Source organism: Macaca thibetana, chromosome X (genome assembly GCF_024542745.1).
Source record: "Macaca thibetana thibetana isolate TM-01 chromosome X, ASM2454274v1, whole genome shotgun sequence".
NCBI classification, from domain to species: domain Eukaryota; kingdom Metazoa; phylum Chordata; class Mammalia; order Primates; family Cercopithecidae; genus Macaca; species Macaca thibetana.
In genome coordinates, this window is record NC_065598.1 from 2,373,995 (window position 1) to 2,394,451 (window position 20,457).

Here is a 20,457-nt window from a genome sequence, read left to right on the forward strand (position 1 = left end):
GCCTGGGCAACAGAGCTGGACTCCGTCTCAAAAAAAAAAAAAAAAAAAAAAAAAAAAAAAAAAATCCTGAGATGAAGAGATGATCCTGGATTATCCTGGTGGGTTCTAAATAATCACAAGAGTCCTTATAAGAGGGAAGTAGGAGTGTCAAAGTCAGAGAAGGAGATGTGAAGAGGGAAGCAGAAGTCAGAGAAAGAGAGAGACTGGAGGATACTGTGCTGCTGGCTTTGAAGATGGAAGAAGAAGCCATAAGCCAAGGAATGCCACAGCCTCTAGGAGAGGGAAATGCAAGGAAATGGATTTTCTTTTGGAACCTCCGGAAGGAACCCGCCTGCTGACACTTTGATTTTTCAACTTCTGATTACCACAACTATAAGAAAAATTGTGTTATTGTAAGCAATTAAGTTTGTGATATATTTTGTTACAGCAGCAATAGCAAACTCACACACTCCTCTAATGGTCTTTTAACCTCAGGTCCTGTCTCTCTCTCTTTTTCTTCTCCTCCTCTTTCCCATCTCCTCCTTCTTTTTCTCTCATTCTCTTTCACCCCATCTGTTCTCTCCAGAGGGGCAGATGAACTTTTTCTTTACATGGGGGCTCCTGACTCCATAAAGAAGTCAGAAGCTGCCAGGTCTCCTAAGTCTAGGGCAGGAAGGATAGTATCAGCATCACTTCTGCTGCATTCTGTTGGTCAAAGCAAATCAGAGGCTCATTCCAGATCCAAGGGGAGGAAAAAGGCTCCAACTTGTAGCTGGGCTCATGTGGAAGGTAACGGGAGGACCTGACAGCTGTTTTAAGACATGTACCACATCTAGATTTCAACCTACAGAAAAGTCCAAAGATACACCAACAGCAGCCCAAGTTAGTCAATAGAAGCTGGCTCAAGGCTGCCCCCTTTAGGTGGAGACTAACCAGCTCCCTGACATCCTTCAGTGAACTGCACCTTCCCCCTTTTTGCTGCCTGGAATGTCTACACGCTGTCTGGAGCTGTGGCAGCCATCTTGTGACCATGAGGCAAATTCTATGTGCAAAAGCAGGAAGCTGGAAAGAACCTGCCATCCCTGGATTGCTTCGTCTGTGACTCCCATTACCTGGGAGAGAACACATCTTTCTCTTGTTTAAGGCGTTCTTATTCCCAGTCTCCCTTTCTCCCCCGTATAACCCTAAAAGTACAGGAGTACACTTGTGACTGTAACTTAAGTTTTTCAGAATGGGGGAGTTTAGATTATTTAGTCCTCTCTCCATGAATCACTAGTGAATAGCCATGCCAGGTGAGTTCCTTCAAAGCTAGGGGGTGAAGGGGTGGAGGTGGAAAAGTAGGATTGCAGATGGGAAATAAAAACAAACAAATGACACCATCCAGGGAGATTTGTCATATTTTATTCAGTAGTTCTGCTGCACTGCCAGCCTAGGGATGCACTTGATTCCCAAGAAACGCGAGTGTCCTATTCGCAGAGTCATCCATAGGTACCTGCCCCCTGGACTGCAGCAACTTTATTACCTTAACTAGCACACAACAGAGGTTGATTTAAACTCCTTACATTCACTTCTCAGATCAATGAATGGACAAAGAAACACCTCATGGCTCTGGGAAGGCATGTTGAGACCCATTTTTGCAAGTCCTAAGGAATGGAAGAATATAGCTGCCAGGTATCCCAAGTCTAGGGCAGGAAGGGTAGTATCGGCATCACTTACACTGCATTCTGTTGGTCAACGCAAGTCAGAGGCTCAGCCCAGATCCAAGGGCAGGGAAGAGGCTCCATCCTGTAGTTGGGCTCACTTGGAAGGTAATGGGAGGAGTTGGTGACTGCTTTAAGACACATACTGTATCTAGATTTCAACCTACAGAAAAGTCCAAAGATGCACTCACAGGAGCCCATTAGTCAACTGAAGCTGGCTCATGGCTGCCTTCTTCAGGTGGAGACTAACCAACTCCCTGACATCCTTCAGTTAACTGCTCCTTCCTTTTTCCTGCTGTCTGGAATGTCTGCGTGCCATCTGGAGCTATGGCAGCCTTCTTGCGACCATGAGGCAAACTCTACGTGCAAGAGCAGGTAGCCAAAAAGAGCCTGTCAGCCCTGGGCTTATATCCTGCTTCCCAGGGAGCTTGAGGATAGCAAAACCCACAGCCATTTTCATCAAATGCCAGGAAATTCTTAGGCTGGGATCGTTTGAATGGTTGAGTGTGAAAGGCTTGTTATAATGGGCTTGTTGAATACAGTGAAAGATGAGATGGCTTTTAGCTGCCTCCAACCCCCCGTGTCCCATGCTCCATAGATGTTTTCTTTTTTGTTTTTTTTTTGTTTTTTTTTTTTATCATTTTTTGGTTATTCCAGGTATCTCCTGTGTGTCCCTCCAGATCCCTCTCCAGCCTTAGAAACCTGAACTCTATAAATGTTGCCTCTCTCCACTCATCTTCTCTTTGGCTTCAGGTTGAGTTCAGCCAACAGATGCCCCTGTAGGATTTGGACACAGCGAGCCAGGGGAGAGGGCCATCAGCTGCCTGGTTAGCAGGGCTGTGATGATTCTTCTACCCGTGACCCTCACTGCTGTGGACAGCCCGTTGCCTCTTCCTCTGGATTTTGGAAGCTTCCATGCCGAGGTCTGAAAGTGGCTCCCTGCCTCCCACTGATGTCCCTAGAATCCCATCCTCACCTAATACCTGGGATTGAACACTGCCTTTCTTAGATGTCATTTAGTCTCTCATTTCAATTCCCAGTATGCTTCCTGCAAAGACCTTGATAGATGGACTCAGGGGAATAGTGCAAGGTCCTCCCATCCCCAGTATTGGGATCTGGGGGTAGGGGTCCCAGGTTAGGACTACGCTTCTATCATCAAAGCCACAGAGGGAAGCCACACTAGAACTGACTTAGAAAACACACTGGTCAAATCTTAGCTATTCGAGGAATGTAGGAAGAAGAGCTTCCTTCTCTCTGTAGGTCTGAAGGTTCCCACGGCTGTCTCTTTGCCCAAGGGGCAAACTTTCCATCTGGGCATCTTCTGTGCATCTGAGGATCATTTGCCAATTATAGGCAATGGTAGTACGTTTCAGTGCAGAATGAGATAGAGTCGTTTGACAATAAAGCGATGCATCAAAAACTTCAGTCAACTCAGTGTTTTCTTGTTTTCCTGCTGACTAACCTAATTCTGGTTTCATACAGGGCAGCCAGGTGCCCACCTAAAAGACTGCACTTCTCAACTTCCAGTTGTTTCTATGGATAATGGTTGGAAGCAGAAATTGGGTTGGGGCTTCCAGATAATCCCCCCTCACAGGGACTGCTTCAAGAGGAAGGGATGCCCTTTGGTTCTTTCTCCTTCCTGCTGCCTGGAATGTGATGTCTGGCACTGTGGCAGCCATGCTGACATAATGAGGCTCTCTGCCAAGCTAAGAGTGGCAGAGCTGGGAGTTGAAAAGAGCCTGCTAGCCTTGGGTGCTTCCCCTTGATCGGCTCACTACTTGGAAGAGAACACACCCTTTTCTTGTTCTTTTCTTTAAGGCTTTGTTTTTTTGTTTTTAAGGCAGGGTCTTCCTCTGTCCCCCAGCCTGGAGTGCAGTAGTGCAATCATAGCTCACTGCAGTTTCAACCTCCCAGGCTCAAATAATCCTCCCACCTCAGTCTCCTAAGTAGCTGAGACTATAGCTATGCGCCATGACATCTAGCTAGTTATTTAATTGTTTTTTGTAGAGATGAGGTCTCACTGTGTTGCTCAGGCTGGGTAGGTGTTTCACTCCTAGGCTCAAGTGATCCTCCTACCGTGGCCTCCCAAAGTGCTGGGATTACAGGTGTGAGTCACCATGCCTGGCTTTGTTTAATGCATTCTTTTTTCCCAGCATCTGTTACCAGCAGCCTGAAGCCATTTCTCTAACAATATCAGGAAGACACATGGACAGAGACCCTAATGTATGAAAAATGCATCAACCCTTTGAGATCAACGAGCCCTCAAAAACAGAGACTGAGAGCTTTAACTTTCCTCCACTATGTGAGAGTAGGAACAGACACTCTTCCCTGTCCGTTTGTAAGGCTGTTATGTCATCTAGGTGATGAAATGGCAATAATGCTTTAAGACAGAGGGGTGAAAACATTGGGCATTGGCACAGTGACAAACCCTGAGACTTAGTAGAGGAAGAGGAGGCATCAGTGGGTGCCTACTGGGATAGTCTCATTTCAGAAATCAGAAAATGGAAACCCTAGATGGGCACAGTGGCTCACGCCTGTAATCCCAGCATTTTGGGTGGCTGAGGCAGCTGGATGATTTGAGGTCAGGAGTGCAAGACCAGCCTGGGCAACATGGTAAAACCCTGTCTCTACTAAAACTACAAAAATTAGCTAGGCATGGTGGCAGGTGCCTGGTGCCTGTAATCCCGGGTACTCAGGAGGCTGAGGCAGGAAAATCGCTTGAACCCAACAGGCAGAGGTTGTAGTGAGCAGAGATCATGCCATCACACTCCAGCCTGGGGGACAGAGCGACACTCCGTCTCAAAAAAAAAAAAAAGAAAGAAAATGGGGACCCACTCTCAGTCCAGGGCATGTTCCTTGCAAAAAGGGAAGCCGAAGATTGAACCAAGCTTGGAGAAATTTGTCTGCAACGCAGTCAGGCTCTCCTGGATCCTCTCTCACAGTCCCGGCATTCGGGGGGTGCCATCCCCATCCTCGTGGCATGAGCAAAACGGGAAATGTCCGCAGCACGGCTGCAGCCACGGCTTCCACAGGATGTTGCTCGTGGAAAACTGCTGGGGCACAGGACTCAGGGTGTGCCGATGCTCCGACACCGCCGCACCCACCCTTGCTATCACGGCGTGGTACAGGGGCTCGGAGTCGGGGGTCAGGGGCCGCGCCTCGGAGGGGTCCCTGGAGAGGTCAAAGAGCAAAGGGGGTCTGTGATGGGTCACGCCCTCCCCGGAGCATGGACAGACGCCTCGGCCATAGCAGGCCCCCGCTCCCTCAGGGTGGAACTGCGGGGTGGTGTAATGAACCTTCCAGACGCTTCCACCTGGATGCAGACAAGAAGGGAGTCAGGGTGGCAGAAATCCATGCAGGTGTGAACACAGGACGCAGGTGTCAGCCCTGTGGAATCAGCATGAACCTCGCTGTTCAATGAAAAGGAGGGGGAACACGAGGCAGTTCACACAATCACAGCCTTCAGCTTGTCAAGTCAGAGCATGTGTGTGTGTGCGCGCGCCCATGTGTGTGTCCGTTTGTGTCTCTACATCGCATGCCCCAGGCAAAGGGACTCATTGCAGAACGCTCACTGTGGCTGCTTTCAGAAATCAGAATCATAGAGGTTCCTTAATTCTTACCCTTTCCCCTGTGTTGAAACTGTTCAGCGTCGATCTACTACCTTTCTACACAGAAACACCCATGATATTTTAAACAGCATGATTGGGTACTTATCTATCTATTGCTACCTATTTATCAATCCATCCATTTATCTTACCTATCGATCTCATCTATCATTATCTATTTATCAATCATCTATCTACCTACCTATCATCTGTTTACCTCCTATCTATCTATCCACCATCCGTCTACCATCTACCTATCTACCTACATATCTATCGTCTATCTACCTACCATCTATCATCTATTTATCTATCAACTTAATCTATCACCTATCATCTATCTATTATCTATCTCTCCATCCATCTTTCTTTTTTCTAACAGCCCACCAGATATCTCTATCTACCTTTCATCCATCTATCTATCCATCCATCTATTCATCCACCCATGAACTGATTCTACTTTTTATCTATCATCTGTTTATCTATCATCTATCTTATCTATCCATCATCTATCTTATCTATCACTTACCTATCATCTATCTCATCTATCCATCCATCATGTATCTTATCTATCATAATCTATCTTATCTATCTCTATCTCTATCCATCCATCATGTATCTTACCTATCTATCCATCCATCATCTATCTTATCTATCCATCATCTGTCTCATCTATCTATCCATCATCTATCCATTATCTATCATCTGTTTATTCATCCATCATCTGTCTTATCTATCCATTATCTATCTTATCTATCTATCCATCATCCATCTCGTCTATTTATCCATCATCTATCCATTATGTATCTATCATCTCTCTCTCTCTCTGCCCTCCTCTCATCTATCTATAATCTACTCATTGGTTTATTTATCTCTATTTCTATAGGTATCTGCCATCCATCCATCCATCCATCCATCCATCCATCCATCCATCCACACATCCATCCGTCCGTCCATCCATCCACACATCCACACGACCTATTGGCTGTTTCTCTGGACCTCCCTGGCTGTGGGCAGCGTGTACTCACTGTCCCTCTGGTGCCAGCGTGCTGCGTGGAGATGCTGCCCACAGTAATGAAACAGGAACTCATGTGCCGAGCGCGCCTCAGCTCCCTGCAGCAAGGGCACCAGGCTGTGGCCGTCGATCACCCTGATTTCATGAAGAGACCACGGAGCAGAGTCAGACCACGGGTTCCTAGGCAGCCTTTTGCACCTGGGAACACATCTCCCAGAATGCAAGGCTCCCCAGCAAATGGAGCAGAGATGAGCGCTCTCTCCAGTCGCTGTTCAGATTGCAGGTTGCTGAGCAGGACACATGTGGTTATTTCAAGACACAGTGTCTCTTAAGTGTAGGGGTCATTTGTTATGCGGCACTGCATAAGCAAAGTGCACATGCACACACACACACCCCTACACACACACCTACACACACCCCCTACACACACACACCCCCCCCACACACACCCCTACACACACCCCTACACACACACACACCCCTACACACACACACACCCCCTACACACCCCTACACACACACACCCCTACACACACCTACACACACACACACCTACACACACCTACACACACACACCCCCCACACACACCCCCTACACATACACCTACACACACACACACACCTACACACACACCTACACACACACCTACACACCCACCCCTACACCACACACCCCTACACACACACCCCTACACACACACCTACACACACACACCCCTACACACACACACCCCTACACACACACACCCCCTACACACCCCTACACACACACCCCTACACACACACCCCTACACACACACATCTACACACACACCCCCCTACACCCACCCCTACACACCCCTACACACCCACCCCTACACACCCACCCCTACACACACACACCTACACACACACCCCTACACACACACCCCTACACACACCCCTACACACACACACCCCTACACACACACACCTACACACACACCTACACACAAACACCCCTAAACACACACACCCCTACACACCCCTACACACACACCTACACACACCCCTACACACACACCCCTACACACACCCCCTACACACACACCCCTACACACACACCTACACACACACCCCTACACACCCCTACACACCCCCATACACACACACACCCTTACACACACACCTACACACACCCCTACACACACACCCCTACACACCCCTACACACACACCTACACACACCCCTACACAAACACCCCTACACACACACCCCTACACACACACCCCTACACACACACACCCCTACACACACACACACACTACACACACACCTACACACACACCTACACACACCCCTACACACACACACCCCTACACACACACCCCTACACACACACACCCCTACTACACACACACCCCTACACACACACCCCTACACACACACCCCTACACACACACACCCCTACACACCCCTACACACACCCCTACACACACGCCTACACACACACCCCTACACACACACCTACACACACCCCTACACACACACACACCCCTACACACACACACACCCTACACACACACACACCTACACACACCCCTACACACACACACACACCCCTACACACCTCTACACACACACCTACACACCCCCCTACACACACACCCCCCCTACACACACACACACACACACCCCTACACACAGCACTGTCACCTTGGATGTTAACACAAAGCCTTCAAATTCAGCTGGACAGCCCACATTCCTAAGTTGACTTTTCTTACTTTTTCTTATGAGGCAGTCTTGCTCCGTCACCCAGGATGCAGTACAGTGGCACAATCTCAGCTCATTGCAACCTCTGCCTCCTGGTCAAGCGATTCTCATGCCTCAGCTTCCTGAGTAGCTGGGACTACAGGCACAAGCTACCACACTCGGCTAATTTTTGTATTTTTTGTAGAGATGGGGTTTCACCACGTTGGCCAGGCTGGTCTCGAGCTCCTGACCTAAGGTGATCCGCCCATCTAACCTCCCAAAGTGCTAGGATTATCAGCATGAGCCATTGCAGCCGACCTGTTCTTACTTTTTAATCATAACAGACCCCAAGATACATGGTCACATGGGTAAAGGAGACAGTGGTGCCTGCCTGTAATCCCAGCTACTCGGGAGGCTGAGACAGGAGAATCACTTGAATCTGGGAGGCGGAGGTTGCAGTGAGCCGAGATCGTGCCATTGCACTCCAGCCTGGGCAAGAGTGTGAGACTCTGTCTCAGAAAAAAAAAAAAAAAAAAAAAAGCTTATTTATGTAACCAAACACCACCTGTTCCCCAAAATCCTATTGACATAAAAAAAATAAAAAATAAAAACAATTTTAAAAAATCAGGGAACAGGCGGCCTTATCTCCACATACCTGTCCTGGGGTACCTCGCCACCTGCCAGCTGAACCACAGTAGGGAACACGTCCATCAGGCTCGTGGGCTCTCCAATCACTCGGCCAGCCGGGAGCACCCCGGGCCAGTGGAAGATCCCGGGCACGCGGATCCCACCTTCCCATCCTCCCATGCCCTTCCCACCTGTAAATAAAAGACATCATTAGGATTTTGCCAGAAACTGCCCAGTCTATACACACACCTGGATGTATCTGTGCATAGGTGTGTGAATATGCACAGCCACCCGCACGCACACACGCACACTGCGGCAGCCAGCCCCAGCCTCCCAAACACAGCCACAGCAATATTTCCAGAATTGTGTTACTCCCCGGCCTCTTGAATATCAGTGGGTCACTGTGGCTGATTCAACTGTTCTAGTCACTCTATGCGACCTTTATTTAGAATAAAAGAATGTATTAAAATATTCATTAAATTTAATGATTTAAAAATATTTGTTAACTATCAATAATTTTAAAAATATGGATTAATATTATGCATCAATATTAATTGATGTATTTAAAATACTAAAGTTAAAATAGTAATAAATTTATTAAATATTTAAAAATTAAGAATAAAATAAATTTTAATTTTATCAGAATTATTTATTTATACCTCTCTCTATTCTACTAAAGTGTAAACCCTTTAAAGGAAGGGGATGTGACTTTTTATCTGCCTGCCCTGCTCATCTAGGTAGAACTTGTACTACAGTAGGTGCTCAATGCATTCTTTTTGAAATGAGCAAACTCATTCTCAGTTCAACTTGTTCTTGGACCCTCAGTGGTGGGAGCTATTTGGTTGAATGCATATGTGTCCCCGGTGTCCACAACTCACCTTTGTAAATTCCGTTCCATCCCCCTAACTGGCTGTGTCCATCTCTTGCCTCTAAATGCCCTCCATGGTCAGAGGTGAAATACGTGAATGTTGAGTTCTTTAAGCCATTGTCTTCGATGGCATTAAGAATCTTACCTTTACAGAAAATGGAAAGTTTCAGGACCAAGAAAACAAAGCAGCATCTGCTAGTTCAATGCACTTCTTCCTTTCTGCATGAGACACCTCTTGCCAGGAAGTCGTAAGAAGAGACCACAGTTACTTGAGGCCATGGTTACGATGTGATCCCAAAGTGTAAGACATAGCTAATCATTGTGATGCCACAGGACTGTTTACAATGCAAACCAATAATAAAAGTCTAAGCCCCCCAACGACTGATGGACTCTCCCTTCAGCCAAGGCTATTCCAAAGTTAACCTGAAAAACTAGGTCAGGCCAGGCATGGTGGCTCACGCCTGTAATCCCAACAAACACTTTGGGAGCCTGAGGTGGGTGGATCACCTGAGGCCAGGAGTTCAAGACCAGCCTGGCCACTATGGTGAAACCTCATCTCTACCAAAAACATAAAAATTAGGTAGGTGTGGGGGTGCACGCCTGTAATCCCAGCTACTTGGGAGGCTGAGGCAGGAGAATGGCTTGAACCCACGAGGCAGAGGTTGCAGTGAGGTGAGATTGCACCACTGCACTCCAGCCTGGGCAACAGAGTGAGACTGCCTCAAAAAAACAAAACAAAACAAAACAAAACAAAACAAAAGAGTGCCGGGCACGGTGGCTCACGCCTGTAATCCCAGCACTTTGGGAGGCCGGGGCGGGCAGATCACAAGGTCAGGAGATCGAGACCATCCTGGCTAACACTGTGAAGCCCCATCTCTACTAAAAACACAAAAAAATTAGTCAGGCATGGTGGTGGGCAACTGTAGTCCCAGCTACTTGGGAGGCTGAGGCAGGAGAATGGCGTGAACCCGGGAGGCAGAGCTTGCAGTGAGCCAAGATCGCATCACTGCACTCCAGCCTGGGTGACAGAGCAAGACTCCATCTCAAAAAAACAAAACAAAACGAAACAAAAAACAAAAACTAGGTCAGGCCATGATGGAAAGTGGTGGGGGTGGGGGGCGGGGGGTGGACATGCGTCATGATACCCTCTTCCCTTTGGAATTCAGGCACAACTGACCAGCATTCACATTAAAACAGAGACTTTATGACCGGGAGAAGGCCAGGCACGATGGCTCATTCCTGTCATCCCAGCACTTTGGGAGGCTGAGGCAGGAAGATTGAGCTCAGGAGTTCAAGACCAGCCTGGTCAACATGGTAAAACCCTGTCTCTACAAAAATTACAAAAATTAGCCAGGTGTGGCGGCACATGCTTGTGTGTAGTCCCAGCTACTCGGGAGGCTGAAGTGGGAGGATTGCCTGAGCCTGGGAGATCAAGGCTGCAATGAGTCAAGATTGCACCACTGCACTCCAGCCTGGGCAACAGAGTGAGACCCTGTTTGAAAAAAAAAAAAAAAAAAGACTGATAGAACAGACTCTTTAAGTCTGATAAGAAACATTTACCCTGTATTCTCTCTGAAGCCTGCTACCTGGAGGCTTCTTTGGCATCATGAAACCTTGGCCTCCACAACCCCTTATCACAACCCAGACATTCCCTTCTATTGATTCTCAGATAATAACTTTTTCAACCACCTGCCAATCAGAAAATCTGTAAATCCAGCTTTGACCAGGAAGTCCCCCCTTTCAGTGGTCTTGCCTTTCTGGACCGAACCAAGGTACGTCTTACATATATTGATTGATGCCGTATTTCTCCCTAAATGTATAAAGCTGAGCTGCACCCTGACCCCCTTGGGTACATGTTCTCAGGACCTCCTGAGGACTGTGTCACGGGGTCACTGGTCACTCATATTTGGCTCAGAATAAATCTCTCCAAATATTTTACAGCGTTTGACTCTTTTGATCGACCCCAAGATACCACCAATACAAAACACAGAATGAACAGACAACACCAAGAGGTTGCCGATGGGCATGCTTTTTTAAACATAGTGCCATGTGTGTGTGTCACATAATAAAGATGTTGGGGAGAGGGAAATGGTGAGACTCAGTAATGACAGAACCCCGTCTATGTAGGAGGAAGCAGGGCTGTCACTAGCATCTATGGGCATTGGCATCTTGGAGGTTGATGGCTCAGCAGTGCAAAGGATGCCCTGCAAACCAAGCAATTGCTTTATCCCTGGAGGCCACTGGTCACTGAAAGTACTGAAAGTCAAAATGATATAAACCGCATGGTCACCTGTAACTCTGAAAATGCAGACTTTGAAGACTGCTGTAAACTGAAAAGTACCTGAGGCAGCTCTCAATCCATTTAGAAAGTTTATTTTGCCAAGGTTAAGAATGCACCCAAGACACAGCCTCAGGAGGCCCTGATGACATGTGCCCACTGTGGTTGGGGCAAAGCTTGGTTTTGTATACTTTAGGGGGACATGAGACATCCATCACTATATGTAAGATGTACATTGGTTTGAGCTGGAAAGGTGGAACAACTGGAAGTGGGGAATTTAAACATATTCCGATTGGTAATTGATTGAAAGAGTTATCAATAGAAAGGAATGTCTGGGTTATGATAAGGAGTTGTGGAGACCAAGGTTTTATTACGCAGATGAAGCCTCCAGGTAGCAGGCTTCAGAGAGAATAGACTGTAAATGGATCTTATCAGAGTTAAGGTCTGTGTGGATGTTCATGCTGGAGGGGTAGCATGAGGCAAGCCCAACCCTCTCTTCCCGTCATGGCATGATCCAGTCTCTCAGGTTAAATTTTAGGGTACTCTGGCAAAGGAGGGAATCCATTCAGATGGTTGTGGGGGGCCTTTGAATTTATTTTTGGCTTACACTGTGAACCAATCCCGCCCTATCACTGTGCTTGTCTCAGGAGATACGTTCAGATTCTGCAAGGATTTTAACATCTACACTCTCTTAAGAATCTGCAGCCTTGTTGGTCCTCTCCAGGGTTTCTTCAAGGCCATAGACAGAAGGTGACGTCTCTGCATGGTCCCAAACTTTATTGCTTTAGTTTCTGTAACTTCTAATGAGGACGTTAAGTCGTTGACTGTGTAGAAGGTTGACAATATGGTTTGGATGTCTGTCCCTACCCAAATCTCATGTGGAATTGTCATCCTCAGTGTTGGCGGCGGGGCCTGGGGGGAGGTGACTGAATGATGGGGGCAGAGTTCTCATGAATGTTTGAGCACCATCCCCCCCTTGGTGCTGCAAAGTGAGTAACTTCTCTTGAGATCTGGTTGTTGAAAAGTGTGCGGCTCCTCCCCGCCTCTCTTGGTCTTGCTCCTGCCACAAGACACCTGCTTCCCCTTCGCCTTCCACCATGAGCAAAAGCTTCCCGAGGTCTCCCCAGAAGCAGACACCACCATGCTTCCTGAGCAGCCTGCAGAACCGTGAGCCAATCCAACCACTTTTCTTTATAAACTACCCAGTCTCAGGCATTTCTTTGCAAGAATGGACTAATACAGTTGATTTTGTGCAAAATTAGACTAAGTAATCAGAAATACTGAAGGACCAAATAAATGATATGAGAGAAGTTTTTCTCCCTATACTTCGTCTTTTATTTCTTTTTATTTTGGAGACAGGGTCTTGCTATGTTGCCCAGCCTGGAGTTCAGTGGTGCAATAATTATAGCTCATTGCAGCCTCGACCTCCTGGGCTCAAACGATCTTCCCACCTCAACCTCTGGAGTATTTGGGACCACAGGTGCACACCACCACGCCTGTCTGATTTTTAAAATTTTTTGTAGAGATGGGGGGGTCTCACTATGTTGCCCAGGCTGGTCTTGAACTCTGGCCTCAAGCCAATTCCCTGCCTCAGCCTCCCAAAATGCTGGGATTAAAGGCATGAGCCACCTTGTCCCATCTGAAAATGCAGACTTTTAAGACTGTGAACTCTATCACTATGCTTGTCTCAGGAGACACATTCAGATTCTGCAAGACTTTTAATGTCTACGGTCTTTTAAGAATCTGCAGCCTCACTGGTCCTCTCCAGGGTTTCTTGAAGGCCATAGAAGGAAGGCAGTGTCTCTGCATTGTCCTGAACGTTAACTTTATTGCTTCACTTTCGGTAACTTCTGATGATGACATGAAGTCACTGGCTGTGTAGAAGGTTGATTTTGTGCAGAATTAGACCAAGTACTTGGGAATACTGAAGGAGCAAATAAATGATATGGGAGTGCGTTCTGTCCCCATTCTTTGTACTATTATTATTATTAAAGAGACAGGGTCTCACTCTGTTGCCCAGCCTGGAGTATAGTGGTGCAATCTCAGCTCACTGCAGCCTTGACTTCCCAGGCTCAAGCGATCCTCCTGCCTCAGCCTCCTGAGTACCTGGGACTACAGGCATGTACCAGCATGCCTGGCTAAGCGTTTATTTTTGTAGAGATGGAGTCTCACTATGTTGTGCAAGCTGGTTTTGAATTCCTGACCTCAAGTGATCTGTCCACCTGGGCCTCCCAAAGTCCTAAGAGTAACTCCTATTCTTTTTTTGTTTGTTTGTTTGTTTTTTGAGATGGAGTCTTGATCTTTCGCCCAGGCTGGAGTGCAGTGGCACGATCTCAGCTCACTGCAACCTCTGCCTCCTGTGTTTGAGCGATTCTTGTACCTTAACCTCCTGAGTAGCCGGGACTACAGGTGCACACCACCACGCTGGGTTAATTTTTGTATTTTTAGTAGAGACAGGGTTTTACCACGTTGCACAAGCTGGTCTCGAACTCCTGACCTCAGGTGATCCGCCTGCCTTGGCCTCCCAAAGTGCTGGGATTACAGGCGTGAGCCACTGCCCTTATTCTTTATTGCAACCTGGTTCATATTCAGATGGCCAGTCTGTTACGCCCCATGTTCAAACCTGAGGCCGAGGGTGGAGTGAGGATCTGTGGTACCTTGACTTACCTATGAGCCAGTCCATCTCCTCCACATTATCACCGTATAAGCCATGCTGACTTTTCCCCACGAATGCACTCGTGGTCACAAGGGGAATGTGCACATGCAGCAAAGAAAGGAAGAGGAGAAATGGCCCATGCTTGTGTCTGAAACATGAAAACCTCGTTGAGAATACACAGTCCATCAAAGGGACCCCTGCACCCATATGTTCACTCCAGCACTATTCACAAGAGCCAAGGCAGGGGATCGCCTTCTGAGTCCATCAGTGGGTGAACACAGAAAAAATAGATGGTGGCCAGGCGTGGTGGCTCGCGCCTGTAATCCCAACACTTTGGGAGGCCGAGTCGGGAGGATCACTTGAGGCCAGGAGTTCAAGACCAGCCTGGGCAACACGGTGAAATGCCATCTCTACCAAAAATAGAAAAATTAGCTGGGCATGGTGGCTTGAGCCTGTGGTCCCAGCTACTTGGGAGGCTGAGGTGGGAGATGGCCTGAGCCTGGGAGGTGGAGCTTGCAGTCAGCCGTGATCACACCACTGCACTCCAGCATGACCCTGTCTCAAAAAAAAAAAAAAAAAAAAAAAAAAAAAAAAAAGAATATATTGTATATGTCCACAATGGAATACTATTCAGCCATAAAACAGAATGGAGGCTGGGCACGGTGGCTCAAGTGTGTAATTCCAGCACTTTGGGAGGCTGAGTCTGGCAGATCAGTTGAGGTCAGGAATTCAAGACCAGCCTGGCCAACATGGTGAAATGGTGAAACCCTGTCTCTACTAAAAATAAAAAAATTAACAGGTTGTGGTGGCAGGTGCCTATAATCCCAGCCACTCAAGAGACGGAGGCATGAGAATTGCTTGAGCCTGGAAGACAGAGGTTGCAGTGAGCCATGGTCACACCACTGCTCTCCAGCATGGGAGACAGAGCCAACCTTGTCTCAGAAAAAAAGGGAATACCTTGTCTATGTACATGATGGAATACTATTCAGCCATCAAAAAGAATGGAATCCTGTCATTTACAGATGAAACAGGAGGTCGCTATGTTAACTAAAATAAGCCAGGCAGAGAATGACCAATACTGCATGTTGTCACTCATATGTGGGAGCTAAAATAATTGATCACATGAAGATAGAGAATAGAATGATAGAGACCTGGGAAGGGTGAAGGACAAAGAGAAGTGGTTTAAAGAGTACAAACATATAGTAAGCTTAAAGGAGTACATTCAATGTCTGACAGCAGAGTACGGTGACCAAAGCTAACGAAATGTATTGTACTCAGGAGATGGATATTGTAAGTATGCTGACTTGCTCGCTATTCAGTGTATATACATAACAAAATTTCACACATACCCCATACATTTGTACAAATTTAAAAGTAAGGGCCAGGCATGGTGGCTCACGTTTATAATCCCAGCACTTTGGAAGGCAGAGGTGGGAGGATGGCTTGAGCCCAGGAATTCAAGACCAGCTTGGGCCATATAGTGAGACCTTGCCTCAAAACAAAAAACAAAAACAAAAAAAACCCAAAATGAGACATTAGAAAAAGGCCAGGCACAGTGGCTCACTTCTGTAATCCTAGCCCTTTGGGAGGCCAAGATGGGAGGATTGTTTGAGCCCAGAAGTTTGAGACCAGCCTGGGCAACATAGTGAGACCCCATCTCTACAAAGAATGCAAAAAAAGAAGTTTAAAAAACTGTCAATAAAAATGTACAGAATCCAATGGCGTGTATGTCAATGCTATTCGAGCCATCACATGACATCCACAACGAGACTCTCCTATGGGAAACCCAGTCATATGAAAAGGTTGGCTTCCGCATCCCCTTCTCCTCTGAGGGTTTGTGTCTGAGATCCCAAAGATAATAACGAGACTCTCAGATGCTCTGAGCAGTTACTGCCTTTTTTTTAAAATTAAATTTTATTTTTATGTTTTTAGCGACAGGGTCTCACTCTGTCACCCAGGCTGAAGTACAGTGGTGTGATCATTGCTTACTGCAGCCTCGACATCCGAGGCTGAAGCGAACCTCCCACCTTAGCCTCCTGAGTAGCTGGTATTGCAGGCACACACCACCATGCATGGCTAATGATTTTATTTATTGTAGAACCAGTCTTCCTATGTTGCCCAAGCTAGTCTAAAGCACCTGGGCTAAAAGATCCTCCCATCTTGGCCTCCCAAAGTGCTAGGTTGACGGGCATGAGCCATCGCGCCCAGCCCCATCTCCTCTTTAAGATGCGATGGTTGCTTACCTTTCAATATAGGAAACAGCTTCCTTTAGCATAAGACTCGCTGTTTTCTCCAGAACCATGGGTTGCTCCGTGACGTCATGGTTTCTCATCAGGACACAGTTCCAGCGTCTCACAAACCCGAAGCTGGAGTACCAGGAGATGAAAAACAGGAAGAGCACGCAAGCCATGCCAGTGACCACTCTCCCGGAGACAGAGATGAAACCGCAGGTCTTGCCGGCAGCCACGGTGAGAATCCCCAGCGCCAGGAACTGGGTGTAACCCCAGAGCTGCGCCCTCAGGGCGGCGTCCACTTCGGGGGGCCTGCCTGGGTCACAGTCGTTTGTGAGCGTGAAGGGCATGCCGTAGAAATAGTCAAATCCATGGTTCAGGGGGTGGTGGCAGTGATCCCCGCGGGATGCACAATTCACACCCTGGTGCCATTTTCCTAAAAGAAACGCAAAACGTTCAACAGAGACCCGCTTTGAAGCAGCCCTGTCTGCTGCAAAGAACCTTGGAATCATTCCGCGTCGGCAGGAAAAGAAAAGTCTGCAAAGAACAAAACTGGAAATGGAAAGGCAATGAATGGACTGGATACGGGTGTTTAAATGAATGCATTCTAACCCGTGGAGACTAATGAATGTATCCATGTCAGAACCGTTGGCAAATGATTAAAGGTTTAAGACTTTCCCCGGCGCGGTGGCTCACGCCTGTAATCTCAGCCCTCTGGGAGGCCGAGGCGGGCAGATCACGAGGTCAGGAGATCGAGACCATCCTGGCTAACACGGTGAAACCCCGTCTCTACTAAAAAAAATACGATACAGGTGACGGGAGCCTGTAGTCCCAGCTACTCGGGAGGCTGAGGCAAGAGAATGGCGTGAACCCGGGAGGCAGAGGTTGCAGTGAGCCGAGATCGTGCCACTGCACTCCAGCCTGGGAGACAGAGCGAGACTCCATCTCAAAAAAAAAAAAATATATATATATATATACAAACAAATAAAAAAATAAAATAAAAAAGGTTTAAGACTTTCCAGAATGTTGCTCTTACAGGCTTGCAACCCTAGACCATTTTGCTATTAAATAATTTACAAAATATCATTTATATATATGTAATACATGTATTTATATTATAGGATATATATTACTTATAATATAGGTTTTATATCTTATATATGTAATATATAACCTATATAAATATAAATATTTATAATGTGATAAATATAAATATTTAAAATGTGATCGTTACGTGCCTTTCAATATAACAGTTGCATACATTTGAAAATATTTATATTTATATATATACAAATATGTTATGTATTATATACATTACAAATATACATTGTTATATATTACATAACATGTATTACATATTATATTATACTGAAAAAAGAAAATCTTTATAATGTAAGAGTACACAATACATCAAAGGGGCCCTACACATAAATTTTTATATATATAAATATATACAGAAATACAAATAGATAAAATATATTATATATAACCTGTATTCATATCTCAAAAAAGAGAAAATTATTTACCTGTATATATAGGTTATATATATTTATACATTACCTATGTATATATAAATATAATATAAACTATATTAATATTTATACATAGGTAACATATATTATATATAATCTGTATATATATAACCTGTATAACTATTAATATTTATATATACATAATTAATATATAAATATATATAACCTATATATACAGGCAAATAATTTTCTTTTTTTTGAGATGGAGTCTCACTCTGTCACCTAGGCTGGTGTTCAATGGCACAATCTTGGCCCACTGCAACCTCTGCCTCCCAGGTTCAGGAGATTCTCCTACCTCAGCCTTCTGAATAGCTGGGATTGGAGGCATGCGCCACCATCCCTAGTTAATTTTTTGTATTTTTAGTAGAAATGGGGTTTCTCCATGTTGGTCAGGCTGGTTTCAAACTCTTGACCTCAGGTGATCTGCCCACCTCGGCCTCCCAAAGTGCTGGGATTATAGGCATGAGCCACCGCGCCCGGCCACAAGTAAATAATTTTAAGTAACATATATATTACCTAAAATATATATAAGTATATATTACCTATATATTATATATATCATATAAAATATATACTTATATATTTTATAAGGTTATATATTATAAGTTATATATAACTAATATGTTACATATATAAGTAAATATAAGTATTATAAGTTATATATAAGTATTAAAGTATATAAAGTATATAAATATATATTAAGTGTATAAAAATATAATTATGTTTTGTATGTATATAAATCTATGTTGCTTAAAAGGTAACCAGTTACTAATGATAGTCGACTCCTGAATAATTCTGTAACATAGTAGCAGAAACTGGCTCTCTCCACCAACTTGTAATCAAAATGCCCTTATACAACTTTTCCTAAGGCAGTAACTGTTAGAACAATATCATAGAGGTAGAACGTGGGGAAGCCCACACCTCAAATTTCAGGAGAATGTCCAAGAACTGGGCTGTCCATGTGGACCTTCTGTCCATCTCACGTCCAGACCATCCGCCAACTCAAATTGAGGTACAGAACAGATGGGAAAGGCTTCAAGGCCCTATTTGCCCCACTTGAAACTAGAGGAGATCAGGCCAGGTGCGGCGGCTCTCACCTGTAATCCTAGCACTTTAGGAGGCAGAGGCGGGTGGATGGCTTGAGTCCAGGAGTTCAAGACCAGCCTGGGCAACATGGCAAAACCCCAACTCTACTAAAAATACAAAATTAGCCGGGCATGGTGGCAGGCACCTCCTCCGCTACTCAGGAGGCTGAAGTGGGAGGATTGCTTGAGCCTGGGAGGTAGAGGTTGCAGTGAGCCAAGATCATGCCACTGTACTCCAGCCTGGGAGACCCTGTCTCCAAAAAAAAAAAAAAAAAAAAAAAAAGTGGAGGAGTTCAAGCTGGTTTCTCCCCACTTCCTCCTGACCACTCCTCACAAACTGTCCTCAGAACTCCAGAACCCGTAAAAATGTATCTTTTTCCCAAACCCAGACACACTCCTATTCCCCCTTCTTATGTTTAAAGGAAAAAATATGCTTGGATGTGGTGAGGAGTGTCTCTGGAACATGAACAGGCTTTCCCCAAAACAGACTGAGTGTGTGAACCACAAAATGAAGACTCTTAGAAGAAATGCTAATGTTTACCAAGATGCAGAGGTATGCAAGGTCTGCAATCTTGGTAAAGAAAAGTAAATCCACTTATATAGTTAACAAAAGAAAGAAAAATTGGCTGAGTGCAGTGACTGACACCTGTAATCTCATCACTTTTGGAGGCTAAGGTGGGAGGCTCTCTTGAGGCCAGGAGTTCAAGACCAGCCTGGGCAACATAGCAAGACCCCATCTCTACAAAAACAAGAAATAAAATTAGCTGGGCATGGTGGCACGTGCCTGTGGTTCCAGCTAGTTAGGAAGCTGAGGTGAGAGGATCACCTGAGAAGACCTATCTCAAGAAGAAAGAGGAAAGAAAGGAAGGAAGGAAGGAAGGAAGGAAGGAAGGAAGGAAGGAAGGAAGGAAGGAAGGATCCACCCTCAGAGTAGGAGATACACAGAGTTCTACAGTATAAAGCACTGGCCCTGTAATCCCAGCACTTTGGGAGGCCAAAGTAGGTGGATCACTTGAGGTCAGGAGTTCAAGACCAGCCTGGCCAACATGCTGAAACCCTGGCTCTACTAAAAATGCAAAAAAAAAAATTAGCCGAGCATGGTGGCACATGTCTGTGGTCCCAGCTACTTGGGAGACTGAGGCAGGAGAATCGCTTGAACCCAGGAGGTGGAGGC

The 20,457-nt window shown here is 45.9% G+C and overlaps 1 protein-coding gene across 3 annotated transcripts in view; it reads right to left on the minus strand.

Moving 5' to 3' along the window:
* Nucleotides 1-1,358: 1,358 nt before the first annotated feature.
* The window catches only part of ARSD (arylsulfatase D), a 29,278-nt gene continuing 10,179 nt past the window's right edge, over nt 1,359-20,457 (minus strand). For 2 of the 3 annotated variants that reach the window (XM_050776645.1, XM_050776646.1), the window contains exons 5-10: nt 16,679-17,102; nt 14,447-14,583; nt 9,512-9,646; nt 8,662-8,824; nt 6,310-6,431; nt 1,359-4,992 (exon numbers count right to left, since the gene is read on the minus strand). In XM_050776645.1, coding sequence (XP_050632602.1) covers nt 4,616-4,992; nt 6,310-6,431; nt 8,662-8,824; nt 9,512-9,646; nt 14,447-14,583; nt 16,679-17,102 — 1,358 coding nt within the window. In that variant the 3' untranslated portion in view covers nt 1,359-4,615. The other variant, XM_050776647.1, reaches the window with a different exon arrangement.